Source organism: Manis pentadactyla, chromosome 10, assembly GCF_030020395.1.
Source record: "Manis pentadactyla isolate mManPen7 chromosome 10, mManPen7.hap1, whole genome shotgun sequence".
Taxonomy (NCBI): domain Eukaryota; kingdom Metazoa; phylum Chordata; class Mammalia; order Pholidota; family Manidae; genus Manis; species Manis pentadactyla.
Genome location: NC_080028.1, coordinates 103419982 through 103438379, shown reverse-complemented (window position 1 = coordinate 103438379; position 18398 = coordinate 103419982). Strand labels below are relative to the sequence as shown.

Below are 18398 nucleotides of genomic sequence, written 5' to 3'. Positions count from 1 at the left end.
GTGCAGGCGTCAGGGCTGCGGGCGAGAGGAACCCACCATGGCTGCACAGGCGCCGCATGACCTCAGCCTCCATGGACACTCAGAGACCTGCAGTGGTGTCCTCAGCCCTGCTCCCCACACGGGGAGGAGAGCCATGCCACCTGGCCCCACTCAAGGGCATCAGCCGAAGGCTAGGGGCCCAGTGGGGTGGGGGGCAGCCGCTGTCTAAGGGAATTAAACAGGGACACAACATTCGGAAAGAGGCTTTAGTGAGGCCTCGGAAGCACTCGGCACTAGTGAGGAGACACACCGTCCTGCAGGAACCTCGGGGGGGCGGCGTTGCTGTTCTGTCCCGCGAAGAAGCAAGGCAGCTTGGACCTCAGGTCATTCCACACCTTACTCATCTGTGGGGGCAGAGGGCACAGTGCCCTGTGAGGGCTGGCGCCAGCTCCACAGCCCAATGCACAGCCCCGGGGAATGCTACCTGGGGGCCTCGAGGCTTGCTGCCACCAGGCTCCGGATGGCCTCCCCGAGAGCCGCCGGATCTGACTGCACTGGCCCTTCCCTCCAAGCTCCGGGGCCCCAGCCTCCACAGCTGAACACCCAGTGAGGCGCAGGCCAGACCAGGAGACGGGGCTGGTCCCCATCCCCTGCAGGCATGGCTGAAGGAGCCCGAGTCTGCTCAATGCAGAATGAGTGAGCACTGCTGTGTGGGTCCAGCACATCCCAACAGCTCCGAGGCACTGGCCTTCTGCTCAGCAGGCCAGACACCAGGACAACATCCACCATGAAAACAAAACGAGGTGGAGTGAGACACAGCCACCAGCACTCACAAGCACTCTGGCGTCCAGGATGAGGCCCGTGAGCACAAGGAGCAGAGAGGCTGGGGGTGCCCACGATCAGTGGTGAACAGTGGCCCGCGTGACAGCAAAAGCACACTGTGGCCTTGGGAACGTGCAGCACACGTCACCCGACCAGGGGATTCACTGCACCACCTGCGCCTGAGAAGTCTGGGGTCAGGCTCACGGCGCCTAAGCCAGGTGGCACCTGCCTCGTCTGGGCATCCTGCTTTAGTTCTCCCTCACTGAACAGTTTAGTCTGGATCCTGGCCCCCAGATTCTGGCTGAGGAGGTCTGAGGCCTGTACCCCGTGATCCACACGCTGAACAAACACTGCGCATGGTTCGGCACAACAGGCCTCAGAGCAGGGTCTAGACTGGCCACCGGCCCTGTCACCACTGCTTCCCACCTGGATTGACCGCCCCCTTCTACCCATTAACTGCCCTCCAAGCCATCGCCAATGACCTTCCTGAACCACAGGTCTGAGGTCATCCTATGCACTGCATACAGAAAGTTGCTTGGCCCCCATAAAAAGTGCCAGCATCCTGGACTGTACCCCTGGCCCTGGGCTCTGCACAGGCCTCCATCGGACTGAGAGACACCCAGTCCTCTGGCCGGCTGACCCCTCTGGACCCTCTTCCAAGTCTGTGCAGTCTCTGGTGACGGAACAGCTATGGTCCAGCTATGTGCCCAGCACAGCCACAGAACCTACCCAGAGTGGCTTGCAGCCCTTTACCCACCAAGCCCCCAGGCCAATCTTGGAAAGCTGAGAGAGTCACATTTCATACCATCTTTCAGACATGGCAGCTGGAGCCAGGGGTTAAATGTTCCAGCCAAGGGCATATGAGCACATGACAGTCACAGGGTTGGGATCTGAGACAGGGCTTCAGGCCCCACCTACCACCAGGTTATCAGGAGCTGGGGCGCCACCAGCAGACGCACCCCTCAGATGACTGTCCTCCCAGCGCCAACAGGAGGCACCAGAGGAGCAGGGCAGAGAGCAGTGAGGCACAGGCCACACAGAGGCCAGCTCAGGTGTGACCCTGCGGCAGGACCCTTTCTCAAGGACCTCTTCAGCCCTGCACAGTTTCTAGGCTGTCTGGAGATGGACATGTGTGAGCAGAGACATGAGCTAGAGTTACACAGCTCTAAGTAATTCAGAGAGCGTCCCTGCGGCGTCAAAGGTCCAGGACAATCAGAAAAGCTGCGGAGCCACCTGCAGGGGAGGCTGACCGGGCTGTGCCCCACCTCCTCAGATTGCTCCCACCGCCTCCTCTCTCCACTGCTCTCAGTCTCCTGCATCTACATGCTTCACCGCCGACCTCCAGAACTCCCCCAGGAGACAAGAAGCTGCTCCTTCAGTCTCGCTCTGCTCCCACCGCCTCCCCCAAGAGTCACAGGGACAAGGCTACAGTTGTCACTCACTCCCGTCACAGATCGAGTGAATAGGAGCTGCTTTAAGGCCTGGCACTCGCCCCAATCCGCTAACTCTGCTAAGCAGTCCTCCGTGGCAGCCGCGAGGGGAGGCAGACCTGCAGGCAGGGGACCCACCTCCTTGTGCCCTTGGATCTGAGAGTTGACGAAGGCCCCGAGGATGTGGGAGGTGAGGGGCAGGTAGGCGTGCACCAGCTGCATCTCCTGGTGCAGGCAGTACAGGGAGAAGCAGTTCCGCAGCTCCATCGTCTGAATCGCATTTTCCTGCTGCACAGAAAGCACCCTTGCACCTGGCCCGCTAGAAGGGCAGGAGTGCACAGCGCCTGAGCCAGGGCTTGAGCCTTTCCTGCGTGTAACCACTGAGGCACAGTGCAGTCCACGCAGCTCAACCAGAGGTGCCAAGGGAGGAGGGGACCCCCGCGGTGGCCTGTGCCCCCCTGTGTTTTGGCCAGCTGTCACTTACATGTGTGCCACATTCCGGAAGCTCATCAAGCCAACAGGGACTGCCGGGAAGTCCTGCTGCGGGGCCCGGCAGGCCAGGCAGAAAGGCTCTGCAAGCCTCCCGCCCTTGCACCCCCGCACCCCGCCACACCCACCTCCACGATGCGGGTCTCCAGCTGCTCCACGGCCTCGGGCTCACAGCTCTGCACGGCAGCGCGCATCATTTGCCTCTTCATCAGGCTGTACTTGTGCAGAGCCCGCTGGTGCCTGTGCAGCACGCCCTTCTCATGCCGCTCACACAGGTCCTGTGGGAAAGGGGGCGCTTGGTGCCCTCAGCCTCCAGCCTCAGGGACCACAGTCAGCAGTGCCACCTCCCTGCAGGAGGGCCAGAATGCAGACAGCGAGGGGGCACCGTAGAGGCAACGCTAACGCTGGGTGCCCACCCTCAGAAACTACCCCAAGCAGGCAGGCAGGCAGGCAGTCCAGGGTCCAGCCACAGGGAGCATGGCGCAAACCAGTGCCACACACAAACCCCGTGCAAAACAGGCTCCGTTTAGTGGGGCCGTGAGCAAGGAGCACGGGCCGCCCCAGGCAGGTAGGAATGGGAACGCTTCCCGCCAGACCGCCCACCAGGGTCACCCCAGCAGCAGGAGGACCGCGTGCCTCCAAAGGCAGCAGCACTGGCATTTCCCCAGGGGCCCCAGGAATCATCCCAACTAGAAAGAAATTTTGTGAGAAATACTAGCCCCAGAACCAGGGGCTGAGATGTTCCAGACTACCTGCTACCACAGCACTCAAAAAAGAAATTCCTTCTGGAACACTCTGCACAGCACTGAGCCAGCTCCCCCGGAGCTCAGCACGCGGGAGTCAAAGGCACTCCAACGGGTGCACCAGTGGTTAGAAGGCCACCTGCAGCAGCGGAGGTCCAACTGCCCACGGGAAGAGGCAGCTCGCTTCTCCAGGCAGCCCCACGCTTGTCCATGGCCAGGATGCCCCCACACTGACATGACACACACACACCCCTGAACACACTTGCTCAGACATACCCACAGACACACACACGGCCATGCTCATGTTCACTGTCGTTCTCAGACATACCCAGACACGCTCACAAGGACACACTCATGTTCACTCTTGACTCACTCAGACATAACCACACACTCTCAGACATGCTCTCATACACACATTCAGGCACGCTCACATGCTGACACACTCATGCACACCCAGATGCTCACACAAAGGCTTGCACCCCATCTCCGTTCTAAGATCCAGGGAAGCTAGAGGCCCATCTGTCCACCTGTTGGGCCGCACGCAGCCCAGAGCCCACCACAGGGAGCAGAAGGCCCACGGTCCCTCCATGGCTGGCTTCTCAGGTCTTTCTCCACCCCCTGGAGTCACACCCCTCCAAGGTCACAGGACCCTTCTCAAAAGCTCTGTCCCTGACCACAGAGCAGCTGAGACTCACCTTATAGGACTGAAGCAAATCCAAGAAGAGGTTCAGTTTCTCCACCACATTGTTCTCCTCCTGTTTGCCCTGGAAGACGGGGTTTACCCGACACTGAGACCTGGGCCAGGCGCCCCCTCACAGGCCAGGAAGACCCTTCCCCAGGCACACACACACCCCTGGACACACTCACTCAAACATACCCACAGACATGCTCACATTCAGCTCTGCCAGCTCTGCAGAGGCACCCCCCTTCCCACACGGCAGCCCAGCCAACACCAGGTGGAGAGCAAGGGCCTGAGTCCCATCCACCTGCCCGCTGCACTTACTGTCCAACATCATGTCCTCCCAGCATTCCAATCCATGTCCCCATCTTCCCAGCATGCACCTTCCCTGCACACTCCTTCCTGGCATGCACAGGAAGAGCGGGCACCTCAAATGCCCTCCCCCAGCAGCTTTTCCATGTGAGCTTTGAGGGGTGTTGAGAAAGGGAGTAAATGGGAGGGGAGGCAGGGCAGCCTCAGTGGAGGGAAAAGGAGCCCAGGGCAAGGAGAGGCAAGGGCTTCTGAAGCCTCAAGCTGAGACAAGCAACCAGAGCCAGGTTAGCACTGAGGCTTCCTTCGGCTAATTCGGGCCAGAGAGGCACCTGCTTCTGGCTCCCATGCAGGCCTCCACACCTGGACCACATGGTGTACCTAGGCAAACTGATGGGTGAGCTGCAGAGCTCATTTCCAAGGCACAGAGACCCACGGAGGCCTGGAGGGCAGCCCTGGAAGAATGGGTGTCCCTGGTAACAGCAGGGAGCCCAGCATCCTGGGACATGAGTACAACTGAATGCTCTTGGCCTGGGCGTTCAGTCATACTTTGCTCCAAGCACAGACAGGCCACCGTGTGCATGGCCTGCCCAGCACCAATGCTCAGAGAACCAGTTGGATGGGGACACAAGCACTGGGTTGCAGGTCCCTGAATTGCACACACACAGCCAAGGTTCCATCCAGTAAGGTTTCTGGGAAGTAACAGCCTGTCACAAGTTTTTAAAACTTAGGAAAATACCAGGTGGCCACAGGTGCCGTCTGTTCCTGACGGCAGGGCAGGGGCATGGAGGCTCCCCACCCCCAGTCCACAGCAGGGACTCAGGGTACCCTCCTGGTCATTTCATTTGTCACCAAGTCCCATTTTTGGTCCAACGAGAGATCCTGAACAACAATGCCTGTGCCTTTACAGGAAGTACACATCCTGTCGCCATGGCCATGACAGCCACCAGGAGTCCCACTTGTCTCCTAACAGGCCGGAAACAGTAAAGCTGAGGACATGAGTGGGGCTAGGGAACCAGCCCTCGCTGTCCTGGCTGCGTGAGTGACGCGCTCCAGCTGCACAGCGAGCGGGGTTAGGGAACCAGCCATTGCTGTTCTGGCTGCGAGTGCCACACTGAGACTGCGAATCCAAGTCCTGAGGGGTCATCTGTCTCCTCCAATTTCCTATTCAAACTCTTAATTTCACTTCAACATGGAAACCACCGAGGACAGTGAGGAATATTCTGGAAACAGTACCTCTCCAGACCTTAAATTTCAGAGCCACATTCATGAGACAGCAGAGAATCCCAGAGCTGGGGGAACTCCAAGCCACAAACGTGTCGCCCATGTGGGAAGCCTGGCCTTCCCTCCCTCCTCAAAGCAGAAACACAGCACCCAAGCCTGACTCAGAAAAGACTGGAAATGACCTCGATCGGAATTCCCCACCCTGCACTCCACAAGGCCCCACTGTTGAAGAGGCAGCCATGTGGACCGAGGGCCCTGCTACCAGGGCAGCTTCATTTTTGTTTCACAGACTGAGCTCTGAGTAAGGGTCAACAGGTCACATAAAAAGTTTATAACTATCTAGCCCCACCCCTTGCTTTTAATTGGTGGGCTTAACAGACCTGGGGACCAAAGTAACCTAAACAGGGGCCTGAGAGGCCCCAGCAGGCACAGAGCAGGCTGCCCAGAGCTCACCTGCCAGGCCACGACCCCAACACAACGTTCATGGTCCTCCCCACTGTGGATGTGTGGGCGCTTCACAGACCTGGAGATGGACTGGGTCCCAGAGACATGAACCCCGCCCCACACTCAGTTTCTAAAGGAACACAGGCACCAAGCCTGGAGGAGGAAAACCCAGGACTTCCCATACACGCCACAAGACCGGATTCCCTCCTCAGCATGTGGAGGTGTGCTGGATGCCCAAGCACCCCTCCTCAGGTGCAGAGTCCCCCAGTTCCAAACTCAGCAGGCCTGCTGCTGTCACTGTGGCCTCTGACCTGCTTCTAAGGAGTTCCAGGTCTCCGGTAGGCAGCGAGGCTTTCACAACTACATGGATCTAATTTATTATTTACTAGCAGCCTGAAGACCACTTCCCCAAGAACTAGGCAGCACCTCTCACCCTCCAAGTCATGTAACAGGTTCAGAGCATAAAAGCACCCAGACCCCTGTCCCTCTGGCAGTAAACACTAGTGTCTTCAAATTCACCAGCGACTACAGGGTGCAGCCTTCCACAAATAGCACCTGTGTGTACAGAAGCACTTCCTGAGGCTAATGGGGTATCAGGGGTGAGAGAGGGAGCCTCTCGGGGTGCAGGAGCTTAGCTGTTGTTCTAATGAGTTATCAAGGGACCGAGGACAGCAAATGGGGACATCCGGTCCACCCGGATATCCTGGTAAGTCCAGGACACACTTTCAAGGACAGATTGTATCTTCTACTCTCAGCCGAGTCAATTCCCAAGAGTTTTCTTGTCATGAGAACGACCTCGAGTGTGTAAATGGGCAGCCAGAAGAACCGATGGGGACGTGCAGTTCTGGCCCAAGACAGGTCTCCGCACACGTAAGACTCAGAGCCGTGAGAAGCGTCTGAGGAGGAGATGCTCCACGCCCAGGCACAGACTGTCCTCCGGGGCGGGTGCCACCAGGACAAACTCACTCACCTGCTGCGCAGCCCTGTCAGCGAGCAGTGCAAATTCAACAGACAGGCCCTTCAGCGCCTGCTTAAGGGACGCCCATGTGCTACTGCTGAGAGGGGCCCAGGAGGGGAGCGGGGTCGTGTCAGATCCCAGAGCACTAGGGAAAACAAGACACGGGGAGAGACACTCAAGGCCTTGAAGCCCCCAGGGTAGCCTGCACACCTCCCAACCCAGCCCCTCGTGATCAGGTGGGACCTCAGCCCTCCTCCCCAGGTGACTGTGCACACGAGCATGTTGAGAAGGTGGAGTCCCGCCTGGAGGTCTTCCCTCCGCCAGTGCAGAGGAAGCAAGAGCAACCATGGCGTCCTCTCCCCACTCCGCGGATCAAATGAATTATTTAGTCTAATCCGGACAATGGCGACCAGGCGCTGTGAGATGCGAGCAAGCACTCGGGTGTGGAGGAATCCACGCTCCTCTGCCTAAATTCTCCACCTTTTTCTTCCAAATATGATCTCCCATTTCCCCAAACTGCTTCTTCCCACTCTGGAGTGAAACAGGCCAGAATGAGGGTCATGATGGCAAACGTACTCTGCTCCAAGCTGCCACCCAAGTCTGACCATCCCTCCCCCAAACCAGCCCCTGCAGAACCGAACAGGGTCCCTGCCTTAATTCCTTCCCAAATATGAGAAGGTCAGCAGCATTGTCGATGGCCCTCGACGCAATCCGCTCAGCCCGATCGCGGAGCTTGTAAAAGCTGTTGTAGATATTTCGGATCAGCTCCCGGCTCACAGCGAACTGAGTCTGGATGTCAGCCGGCAGGAAGTCCTGACAGGTGAGGAGGGAGAGACTGCGTTACCACACGTGGCATGATGTGCTCAGCGAAGACGAGAAGCCGGAGCTGGAACGCCTCCCGCTGCTGGGCAGGTCAGCCTGGTCACGCAGGAGCCGACCGGCGAGCCTGCTGCTCCTCCTGCAGGGCTGCACTGCACCTCTCTTTTTGCCCAAAAAGAAATAGAGACATGACATACACACACTAAGCTGGAAGGTCCTGGGAGCGTAGGACTTAAATGGAGGTCCTGTCAAAAACAGTCAAAACCTTCAAGCTCAAAATGGCCATGAAGTCCTGACTCTCCCAGAAGGGGAAGGCCTTCCGTATTCCACACTGATTCCCCAAGAGTAACTTTCTACCAGCTTTCATGTTAACTATCAGTAGTAACTACTATTATTTAATACAATACCCACTAAATATGAACTACACGATACTTAGAAAACAAAGCTTAGGAATAAAATGAAGGTAACAAAGTCTGTCTTTTATGGAGAAGCAGTTTAGGAAAGGGAAAAAGCTACCAAAGAGCGACCTTAATTCTTTTTGGGAAAAGACAGAACATATTAACTAAACTTTAAAATGAACCAAAGCAACAATCACTCCCCTGACATCCAAAAAGCTGGTGACCAAGTGTTGGTCCAGCTGAATCAGAAAAGACCTGGGGACCTGGTACAAGCACCTGGCGGCTCAGTGGCTAAGGGGCGCTCAGACACCCACCGCTGCTTCGAAGCCCAGCCGTGGGCATGTGGCGCCTCCCTGAGCCTGTTCCACCCCTGGGCCCCGCAGAACACCTACCGTGCCTCAGAGCAGCTGAGATGAGGTTTACGTGAGGAAAGCACGGGATGGAGCTAAGCGCACTCCCCGACACAGAGCAGAGGCAAGCTAAACCTTACTAATTGTTCAAATTGTCACTGCTCTGGTAAGAGCACAAGTAATAATCAAACTAGAAAAATACCTTGGCCTGCATAGCCAGCTTACAGTTCATGAATTCATCTCCAACACACTGAGCTGACTCCCTTAACTGGTTCTGCACGTCCTGCAAGAGGAAAAGAGAAACAACCCACTTTGAGGGCGTTGGTGTGAGGCCATGTGGTGACTCAGCAGGACAGTCCTCTCTCAGGGAGACGTGCCTCCACGCCAGCTGCCCCAGGGCACCTGTGGTCCCTTTACTCCCTCCTCTGGGGTTTTCTCCCGCTGGCCTTAAGCTTTAAGGGGTCATCCACAGACCGGAAACCTGGCCAATGGCAGTATTGCCACACGGCCAGCTCAGGAGTGGGGGTCTCTAGAAAAACAGTGACTCTACAGAGTACTTCAGACAGAGGTCCACTCGTCAGCTGCTGTAAGGTCCCCCTCAGGGCACAGAAGGAAGCTGGGGCTCCTTGCTCCCTGTGATTAGTTAGACCCATGGCTCTCAGGAGAACCGTGGGTGGCCCTGGGGTCCTGATCCCTGACCTCTGACAGCAGGCCTCGTGGGCAAAGCCAAGTCTTAAGGCCCCTTCAAAGAACTGCAGAAATACAGCAGTGATCCTAACACACAGTTGTTTATGGGTCAAGGAATTCTAGAATCCCAGAAATGCCTTCAAGATCATCTGCCCCAATTCTCTCATTTTACCAAAAAAGAAAACAGAGTCGGGAAGTTCTGGGGACTCCACATCTGTGTAAAAGGCAAGGGGCCAGCCACACCCTCCCCACGCCTCGAGCTGGGCATAGCCCCCATCCCACCACATTCCTCTCCTGGCAATAGCGTCCTTGCTCTAAAGGAACCTGTCCACCCCAGGGGCAGGTTACAGCAAGCATTTCCTCGCTGGGTTGGGCTCCATAAAAGCAGCAGCCTGGGAAATGGTGTTGGGAGAGACACACAGCCCAGGAGAGGGCAAAGGCCCTTCCGCCCTTGGCAGAGGGAGGGGAGCCATCCCGCCTCCAGCTCCAGGTCTTCCCTGGGCTGGGATGAAGGTGGGAGCTGAGCCCTGGGGGTCCCTCCTGCAATGGAGACCAGAACACGTCTCCTCCGGGCCGTGCATCCCCATGGGGCCTGCACGCTCCATGTCCCACAGGAGCGGCCCCAGGCTGACTCCCCTCCAGAAAGGCCCCTGCCGGTGCAGCAGCCTCTCCAACAGGGATCCTGACTCTAATCAAGACTGCAGGATACAGTCTGGGGAAAGTCTGCCACTTAGTTTCCAGCTTCAACCCCGGGGTGTGCAAAGTGGACTCCTGGTGCTCATGGGCACCTCCTCCCCGCTGGGCCTAAGTAAACGCTGGCTCACATCTGCGGGATCTCAGTGGGCCCTCCCGCACATAGCCCTCTGCAAATGAGTCCCAAGCCCCATAGTGTGGCCCTGAGGATCTACCTCCTCCAGTGGATGCCCCAAATCCTGCAACACCCGTCTGAGGACACCTCTTATAATCACACCCTGCCCCCCGCACTCATGAGGGAAACAGAGCTCATGCATGGCAGCCACGTGTGAAGCAGAGCTAGTCAGGGCACCCAGAGCAGGGAAATGGGACAAGAGGGGACCAAGGACACAAAAGCAGATCAGGAATGCAAGCAGAGACACAGGGAGCCAGGGCTCCCTGGGCAATACTCACAGGGCCACTGAAGGACAGAAACAGCCTGAGGGCCACGTCCTCTGAGAAGCGGGGGTGCCGGGCCACCAGGTTAATGAAGCGCCTCAGTGCCCTCCTCCGAGCTTCAATGAACTTCCGGTCAGCTAAAAACACAGAGCCCCCAGGGTCAGCGGACAGAGCCCAGTGCGTCCAGAGGAACCCCAAGGAGCCCCAACCAGCTCCAGACACCAGGCCCAGGGCAGCAGGAGCCAGAGTCCCACCACCACACCCTGCACCCCGCAAGCCCCCGGGTTTGGGGATCTGCCCAGGAAAACCACAGATCCTCTTTGATTTGATCAACAATACAGCACAGGGGTCAGGGGTACAGGACCCCCACCCCGCAAAAATCCATATATAACATTGACTCCCCCAAAAACTCAACACTCAAAGCCTACTGCTGACTTTTCTGGTAGTAAATGATAAAATAGACTAGTACCTACATGTATTTTATGCATTCATGGCACACCATTTTCTCAATTTTTCAGTAAGTCAGGGCTACATGGTTCATTTGAGAGCTTTTTCAAATTGTCACAAATCTCAAAAAAATGTTCCAATACATTTATTGAAAAAAATTCATGTGTAAGTGGATCCAGGCCATTCAAACCTGAGTTGATCAAGGGTCCACTGCTCACAATCCTTGATTTTGATCATCCACATCAAAGACAGCTTCTATGACCCCATTTTCTGTCACTTCTTTCCACGAACAGAGGTTCTGCTACACACGTACATTCACTCAACCCCATGTGCCTACTCACGTCACTTACAGCCCACTCTGTAGCGGGTCCAAGCAGCACCCGCTTTCACTGGGGTTTTCTATTTTCACTTCAAGGAGAAAACGGTACCCATGGGCAGTGATGCTGTAAGGACACTTAGATCCAACCACCAACAGGAACAAGCTACAGACAACAGTTGGATAAGGCTCCCTCCCACCTCGACCACAGCCCCTCCAGAGCAGGCCACGCTTCCGTAAGCACTAGCTCCGAGGACAGGCACCTGACCGCACCACGTCCAGGCCCCACACCAGCCACACGCAATCCACCCAGACACCTGGGATTTAGTGAGCGTCCGCCTTCCTCCCAAATGCTCTCTGGTGTCTACCTCAGCTTCCCGTGGCCTCCTGGATGGGAGGAGGGTCTATTCCAGTGTCACAGGAATGGGAGAAACTACATTCTCAGGTTCTGAGCTGGTCAATGACCAGCGAGAGGCACAAGTATTTATGTGCAGTTCTAAGGGATTTCGGAAGGCTGGCAGCTGGGCCACCATGCTAAGCTCCAGGCCGTCTCCCTGATCAGGGAAGCTCCTCAAGGGTTGTCAGGAGACGGCAGAATCCACTGCTCGGCTCAGGACACTTGCCTTCTCAGGGAGTTCTATATAGGACTTGCAGCAAGGGCTGTGGGAGGGTAGAGATAGGACCTGAGAACCAGAGGGGGCTCACCTAGCCCCAGGTAACAGCAGGTCAGACAGCAGGAATGGGACGCCATCTGCTGTTTCTTGTCTCCTTAAGCTGCAGGTCACATCACCCACCTAGCACCTAGCACTGTCCTCTGCAGGAAGACCCCTGGTGCCATGGGGGGCATGCCTGCTAGGCTCACAGCACTGTGCAAGAGCGGGCAAAGCAAACCGCGCTCCCTATGCCCCACCCAGGGGTCCAGGGCATCCCGGCCACTGCCGTCTGGACAGGGAAGCGGGTACCTCCTTTCTCCTTTGCGCACCAGGGCACTTCATGCACACTAGTTATCAAGCAGAAGGCTCACGCAGGCCAAGGGAACCAGGTGAGGCTGCGCTCCAGTACCAGACCTGGTACTGAGCCACAGCCACGGCCCGGCCAGGATGGTCCCACTGCCATCCCCTCCTGCCCATGCAGGGGGCTCAGAGAACGCAGAAAGTGGGCCACGAGCAGGGGGTGGTGTCCACCCCGAACCAGGACCTCAGCACCCTGGGGTGGAACCACACCGCCCCAGGCCCCCAGAACACCCAGCTTTACCTCCCAGCATCCTCTTGGGTGGCAGGGCCGGCACCATGCGGTACGGGAACTTCTGCAGCATCACTTCCTGGAAGACCACGAAGTCATTGTACCGCCTGTACACAGAGGATCTGAAGCGCTGCAGGAAAGAGGGGGGTGCTCAGACTGGGCACCAGAGGCCAGCCCGTGCCACGGTCCCCTTACCTGCTCTCTTCACCCTAACAGAACCCACGGAGGATGTTACCAGATCTTCACCCTCTCTCACCAGGCCTTCACCCGAAGGAGAACCCTTAATGGCATTCGGACAACATCTAAACACCACACAACCTCACTCCACTCCTGGTATTCTGGACCTTCAGAAGGAGACAAGACTCGATTCTACAGTTTTCCTCCAACCTTTCAAAGGCTGCACATAAAAATAATGCCTTTTTACTTCATTTTAGGTAAAAATGCACACACACCTTCAGATGCTAACACAAGAAGCACTTCTGCACCCCTGGGACAGACCTGACAGTCCAAAGGCAGGCCAGACACTGAGTCTGGGGTCCGAGACAGAGCAGACACTGGGCTCAAACGAAGCTGCCTGCAAATTCCACCGTAAACCCTCTCGCCAGGGAACCTGCTGCTCCCCAAGGCAGCCTCCCACTCACTAGGGTAACCCGGTCCGGCTCTGACACATGCGCTTATGCAAAAACATGCAGAGCAGGTGTCTTTAAAATTAATCCACCATGCTGATCCCTACGTGGTATTACTAAGACAGAGCCACCCTGAAAAGGCGGCATACCATGTGACCCCAGCCACACGGCCTCGGGAAGGACAAACAGGGAGACAGTAAGAGCAGAGGTGTGGGGTTGGGGCGGAGGGGTGAACAGGCAGAGCACAGGACTCTAAGAGCACTGAGGCTACTCTGGGGGACGCGGCCCATTGCACATTTGTCCAAACCGCTGACAAGAGTTAGCACACTCAGAGGCTCTGTCGCTGCAGCTTTAAACCATGACAGACAGCCTGTGATTCTTAGTGCCCACGGCCCACAGCAAGCAGCCGAGAACTACAGGCGGCCTCCTGGAAGGGGACTAGACTGACACACACACTGTCCTGTCCTGCAAACCACACTTGCCACCTGGAGCCCACTTCTATGGGATCTGCATTCTGATCCTCAGGGATTCCCCCATATCACAAAACTACGAGCAGGCCAGCGTTGGTGCTCTGCCCACGACTGTGCTTCCCCAGCAGCGGCCCAGGGCCCAGGGCCCAGGGCTGGCAAGGGCGGCCAACTCACTGCAGGTGCGGCTGGGCCACCACAAGCTGCAGGGTGAGTGTGCCGGGCAGCTGGGCCCACTGCCACTGGGCCTGGGAGGCGCCTTCAATCCCTGTGGCCCTCCTCCCCTCACACCACCCCAGCCCCAGATGTGCCTCTCCAAGCCCCCAATGCTGGGTGGTACCTGGCTAGAAACCTCGTATTCCACATGCTTCAGGAAAAGGCCCTTCTTCTCAGGAATGAGCTCCACTTGCACAGTGTCCCTGGCCAACAGCTCCTGCAGGGAACATGAGAGCAGCAGCGGGTCCCCCTGCGGTCCCTGCATCTGAGTTGGCTCTGGGTCCCTCTGCTCGCTGACCTGGGGCAACGGCAAGTCTGGGAAAGAAGGCAAGCACCCAGTAAGAATGCGGCTCAGACGGTGGGGGCTCCCGCCAGCTTGCCCTCCTCAGCTCCACTTGAGCTCTGCCACGTCACCCAGCAAACCCCTCTTGCCGGGTGGGTCACTGCCATCAGCTCGGCTGCAGCACCGCAGCTCTGAGCCCATCTTCTGCTCCTGACCATCACCATGCCAGGAGGTCCACCACCTGCTCACAAATCAGCAGACACCCACGTTGCTAGGACCAAACTGGTATTCAACTTGGGAAGGGAAGAAGAGTGAAATATTTACCAGTTATGTGCCAAAACGAGTCCTCCTTCTCTCTAGAGTCAAGAAAAGGGGCTAAAACAGAACAACTGGCATTGAAATTTTCTGTAGGTCCCAGGGTACCTACAGCCCACACATGTGGCTCTCCTCTGCCAGAACTGTCATTCCAGTGTGTGAAGAACCTACGTGCTTGCTTAGAGCTAGGATTCCTGGCCCAAAAAGCAAAGGCTTCAGCCCTAAAATGTCAGCCTCCTTACAGACGCAAAGACACCCAGGTGTCACTCACAAAGCAGAAGACAACAGAGAGGTCCATGCAGACAACTGGAAAACACACAAGGGAGTCACATGAAAGAGTCAGTTTGGTTTTTGTACAGAGAAAGTTCTAAAGAAAAAGAAGTTCTTCTCAGTTAAAAAAAAAATAGTTAAGGTATCACACAGGGAAGACAGTCTTACCCCAATTAACACTGCTATAAATAAGTGCAAGAAAGTGTAGGTTTCTTTCTGTTTTCCCCAGATTATAACATGGTTCTATCACTTTTTATTATTTATTTCTTAAAGTTAACACTTCAGTGCAAGATTCTGGTTTATGTTCTAAACAGAATTAATGACTATATATTTTCATCTGTGAAATTACCCAGCATTTTAGAATGTAAAATTTGGCTGCCTTTAACTGACCTTAAAGCTTAAGAAAGAAAATAAACTAAGGCCTTCGTGTTTATCTGGGAACCCCAGGGGCCTCATAAAACCCCATGCAGAAACTAAACACTGTGTGCCCTACAGCAGTGAGCTCCCAAGTGCAACATACATCCTGGGGTCAAAACAACCCACCAGGAGGCAGAAGGAAGTACTGCAATTGCATTTGTATTTTTTCTCTCATTTTTAATTTATATTCTTGTGGCATTATTAGAGCATACTTAGGAGTAGCACATGCATGTAAGTTAGTGAAACGTGTACAGGTATGTGGGCATGAGTGTGTATGAGTGAATGAGTGTGTATGTACGGAAGTATGTACCTATGTGTAAGTGTATACATGTGTGCATGTGGACATAACTATATGTGCATATGAAGGGTCTATGTATTTGTATGTGTATGTGCATATAAGTGAATGTGGGTGTGTATATTTACATGACTGTGTATATGCATGTGTGAGTACACATGTATATGAGAAGTGTGTGTGTGTATTGGGAGTCCCCAGTATCTCTATGGCCAAAAATCGTAGAGACCAGAGCTATAGAAGGTACCTGTTCTCCCAATCCATCCCCAGGACCCAGCACTTTTCCATGTAAAAATGGTGATGGCCCTAGAACTGTATTCATACAGTCTCCTCGGGCCACGGGCATCCTCACCTAGCCCACACACGTGTCCTAAGTGCCCACTGCAGGGAGCAAGATGGTCGCTGAGCTCATTACCTTACAGATCCACTCACAAAGAGCTCTGAATGCCCACCATCGCCAGGCACAACCTATACATACTAAACCCCAGGAGCATAGATGGGACCCACTCTGTGAAGCACTAACGGTGCCCTGAGATTAGAGGAAGGCAGCCGGGGCCCAGCAGCAAGGGGCCAAGTCCAGGAGGACGGGGCCCTGCTCAGCTGCGTGGGGAGCCTGGCATACAGTAGGGCCTTAAACAATGTTTGCTGAATAACTACCGATATTTATTGTATTTTCAGGAGTGAAAAACAGAGCATCTCTGGGGAAAAGCAAAGTCCATATCACTAGAGCACAAAATATGCAAAAAAACAGGAAATAATAAAGCCAGAAAGGTAAGGGGAAGACTGTATCAGAGGAAATATTTGCAAATCATGTGTCTGATGAAGGACTTGTATCTGGATATAAAATGAACTCTTACAATTCAATGAAAAAAAGAGACAAATTACCCAATCTAAAAATGAGCCAAGGATTTGCAGACTTTTCTCCAGAGATATACCAATGGCTAGTAAGCACCTGAAAAGATTATTAACAGTCACAGAAATGCAAACTGCAGCCATAGTGAGACACCACCCACCGTGACAGCTGGAGCTAAAAAAATCTTAAAAAAAAAAAAAAAGGCTATAATAAGCATTGACAAGGATGTGGGAAAACACCACATCTGCTGGTAGGTGTGCAAAAGGGGCGGCTGCCCTCAAAAATGGTAGGGCAGTCCCTCAGAATGTCATCAGCAATTCCAGCCCTAGGAATATGCCCGAGAAATGAGAGTGTATGTCCACAAAGGCCTGGACGCCACTGTCCGCAGCAGCAGTATTCCTAAGAGCCACAGACCAGGAAAGCTCACATGCCCACTGGCTGGCGAGTGGACACAAACAAGGGAATAAAGCGTTCCATGCCCTTAGGAGAGGGGATGCAACAGTCACGCCACACCACGGACGGATCCTGAGAACACGATGGCCCACATCGGGATGATTCCACCTACATGAAATACCCACAGGAGGCGAACCTACAGGAACAGAGAGCAGATGAGTGCCCACCAGCCTGGGAGGGGCCTGAAGAAATCGGGCATGACCCTGAGGAAAGTGGTGTTTTGGAGGGATGACGAAATGCCATAGGGTTGAGTGTGGTGATGGATGTGCAATTCTGTGACCACGCTAACCACCACCGCATTGTACGCTTCAGAGAGTGAAGGGCACAGCAGGTAAATGACATCCCAGTGACCCCTTTAAATGTGAATGGGAGGCGACATCAGTGAGAGTGGAAGAGTGAGGACCACCCCAAACTCTCTCCTCCCAGAAGCAATGCAAACCCTGGTGGAAGCTGTCAAATCAGCCTTTTCAGAGCACTGTAAATGGACCGGTTTGCGGCAATCCAGGGCACATTCACTTACGGATCCACTCACAAACAGCTCTTTGACCAGGAAACATGACTAGAATCAAGTAGCAAGTAGGTAAGTGAAAATGGGGTAACATTGGAGTAAGAGGGGCCCTCTCCCCCAGTGACTGGAATATGCATAAGAGGAGGAGGATGCCATGCAAAGACCCCTCTGGGGAGGGCAGGCCACATCACAGCAAAGGTGGCCAGGACACGTGGCAGTTGCAAGGCAAGCCACCCAAAGCCTGCCAGAAGCTGGCCGAGGTGAGGATGCACTGTCCCGAGGGTTTCAGAGGGTGTGTGGCCCTGCTGACACCTGATTTCAGGCTCCCGGCCTCCAGACTAGAAGATGACGTTTCTGTTGCTTCGAACTGCCCCACTTGTGGTACTGAGGTCAAGGCAGCCATGGGACATCCACACAACACTTCACAGAATCAGGTCACAGACGTTACTGATCAAACCACAACAATAAACAGCAACACCTTCAGTAGGGAGGAGACTCTGACTTCAAGCATTGCATATTTTATTATTTCAATTGCCCAGTTGAAAACCAAAGTTTGTAAGACATGCAAAGAAACAAAGTACGGCCAAACACGGGGAAAAGCGACTGGCAGAAATTGCCTGAGGAGCCCAGACATGGGCCTCCTCAGGTAAGTCACAAGCGCTCCCAGAACCGAAGAGAAGCATGAATGAAGAATCATCCCAGGGGCTCAGACTCAACTCAGAACCTGGAGGGGGAAGTGCTGGCCTTGAAATGCCACTCAGTGCCCATGGGACGCTGGGCAAGGTGGGAACCGAATGAGACAGCAGAGCAGAAAATAACGAGTCACTGGACCACAGTAAATCCCCTTACCTCTCTTCCAGATTTATTACATTCCAACCCCAAAAGACCTTATAAGTCCTCACAAGAGTCCAGAGCTTTGGGAAACAAACAGGATCTGCCCCAAAGACCACAGTGCCACTGTGCCTGACTCAGGGCCAGCAGACACTGAGCAGCTCAGAAGCCGGCAGGCCGGCAACCCCATCCAGGAGCCTGGCCGACCGGAGTGGAAGGGCTGTGCTAGGCCCGGGAGAGACCCCGCTCTGCCCGGCCCAGGCATGCCCGTGGCTCTCCCCACTGGCAGCAGGGGGCCCTCCCAGTGTCAAGTGCTTTTCCAGCCATGACACGTCAGTGGGCCTCCAAAGGGAGCCAGGAAGGTTCCTACTGTCCCCGGTTAATGCAGAGTGAACTCAAA

General features: G+C 55.1%; 1 protein-coding gene across 12 annotated transcripts in view; it reads right to left on the bottom strand.

The window, feature by feature from the left end:
* Window positions 1-235: 235 nt before the first annotated feature.
* SNX8 (sorting nexin 8) overlaps window positions 236-18398 on the bottom strand; it is a 62487-nt gene continuing 44324 nt past the window's right edge. For 4 of the 12 annotated variants that reach the window (XM_057487462.1, XM_057487461.1, XM_057487455.1 and 1 more), the window contains exons 2-11: window positions 13901-14091; window positions 12480-12597; window positions 10478-10599; window positions 8847-8927; window positions 7730-7890; window positions 7090-7222; window positions 4159-4227; window positions 2849-2998; window positions 2244-2519; window positions 236-383 (exon numbers count right to left, since the gene is read on the bottom strand). In XM_057487462.1, the coding sequence (XP_057343445.1) occupies window positions 273-383; window positions 2244-2519; window positions 2849-2998; window positions 4159-4227; window positions 7090-7222; window positions 7730-7890; window positions 8847-8927; window positions 10478-10599; window positions 12480-12597; window positions 13901-14091 (1412 nt within the window). In that variant the 3' untranslated portion in view covers window positions 236-272. Of the gene's footprint in view, window positions 384-2243; window positions 2551-2848; window positions 2999-4158; window positions 4228-7089; window positions 7223-7729; window positions 7891-8846; window positions 8928-10477; window positions 10600-12479; window positions 12598-13900; window positions 14092-18398 lie in introns of all 12 variants that reach the window. The other 8 variants (XM_057487458.1, XM_036932849.2, XM_036932846.2 and 5 more) reach the window with 8 other exon arrangements.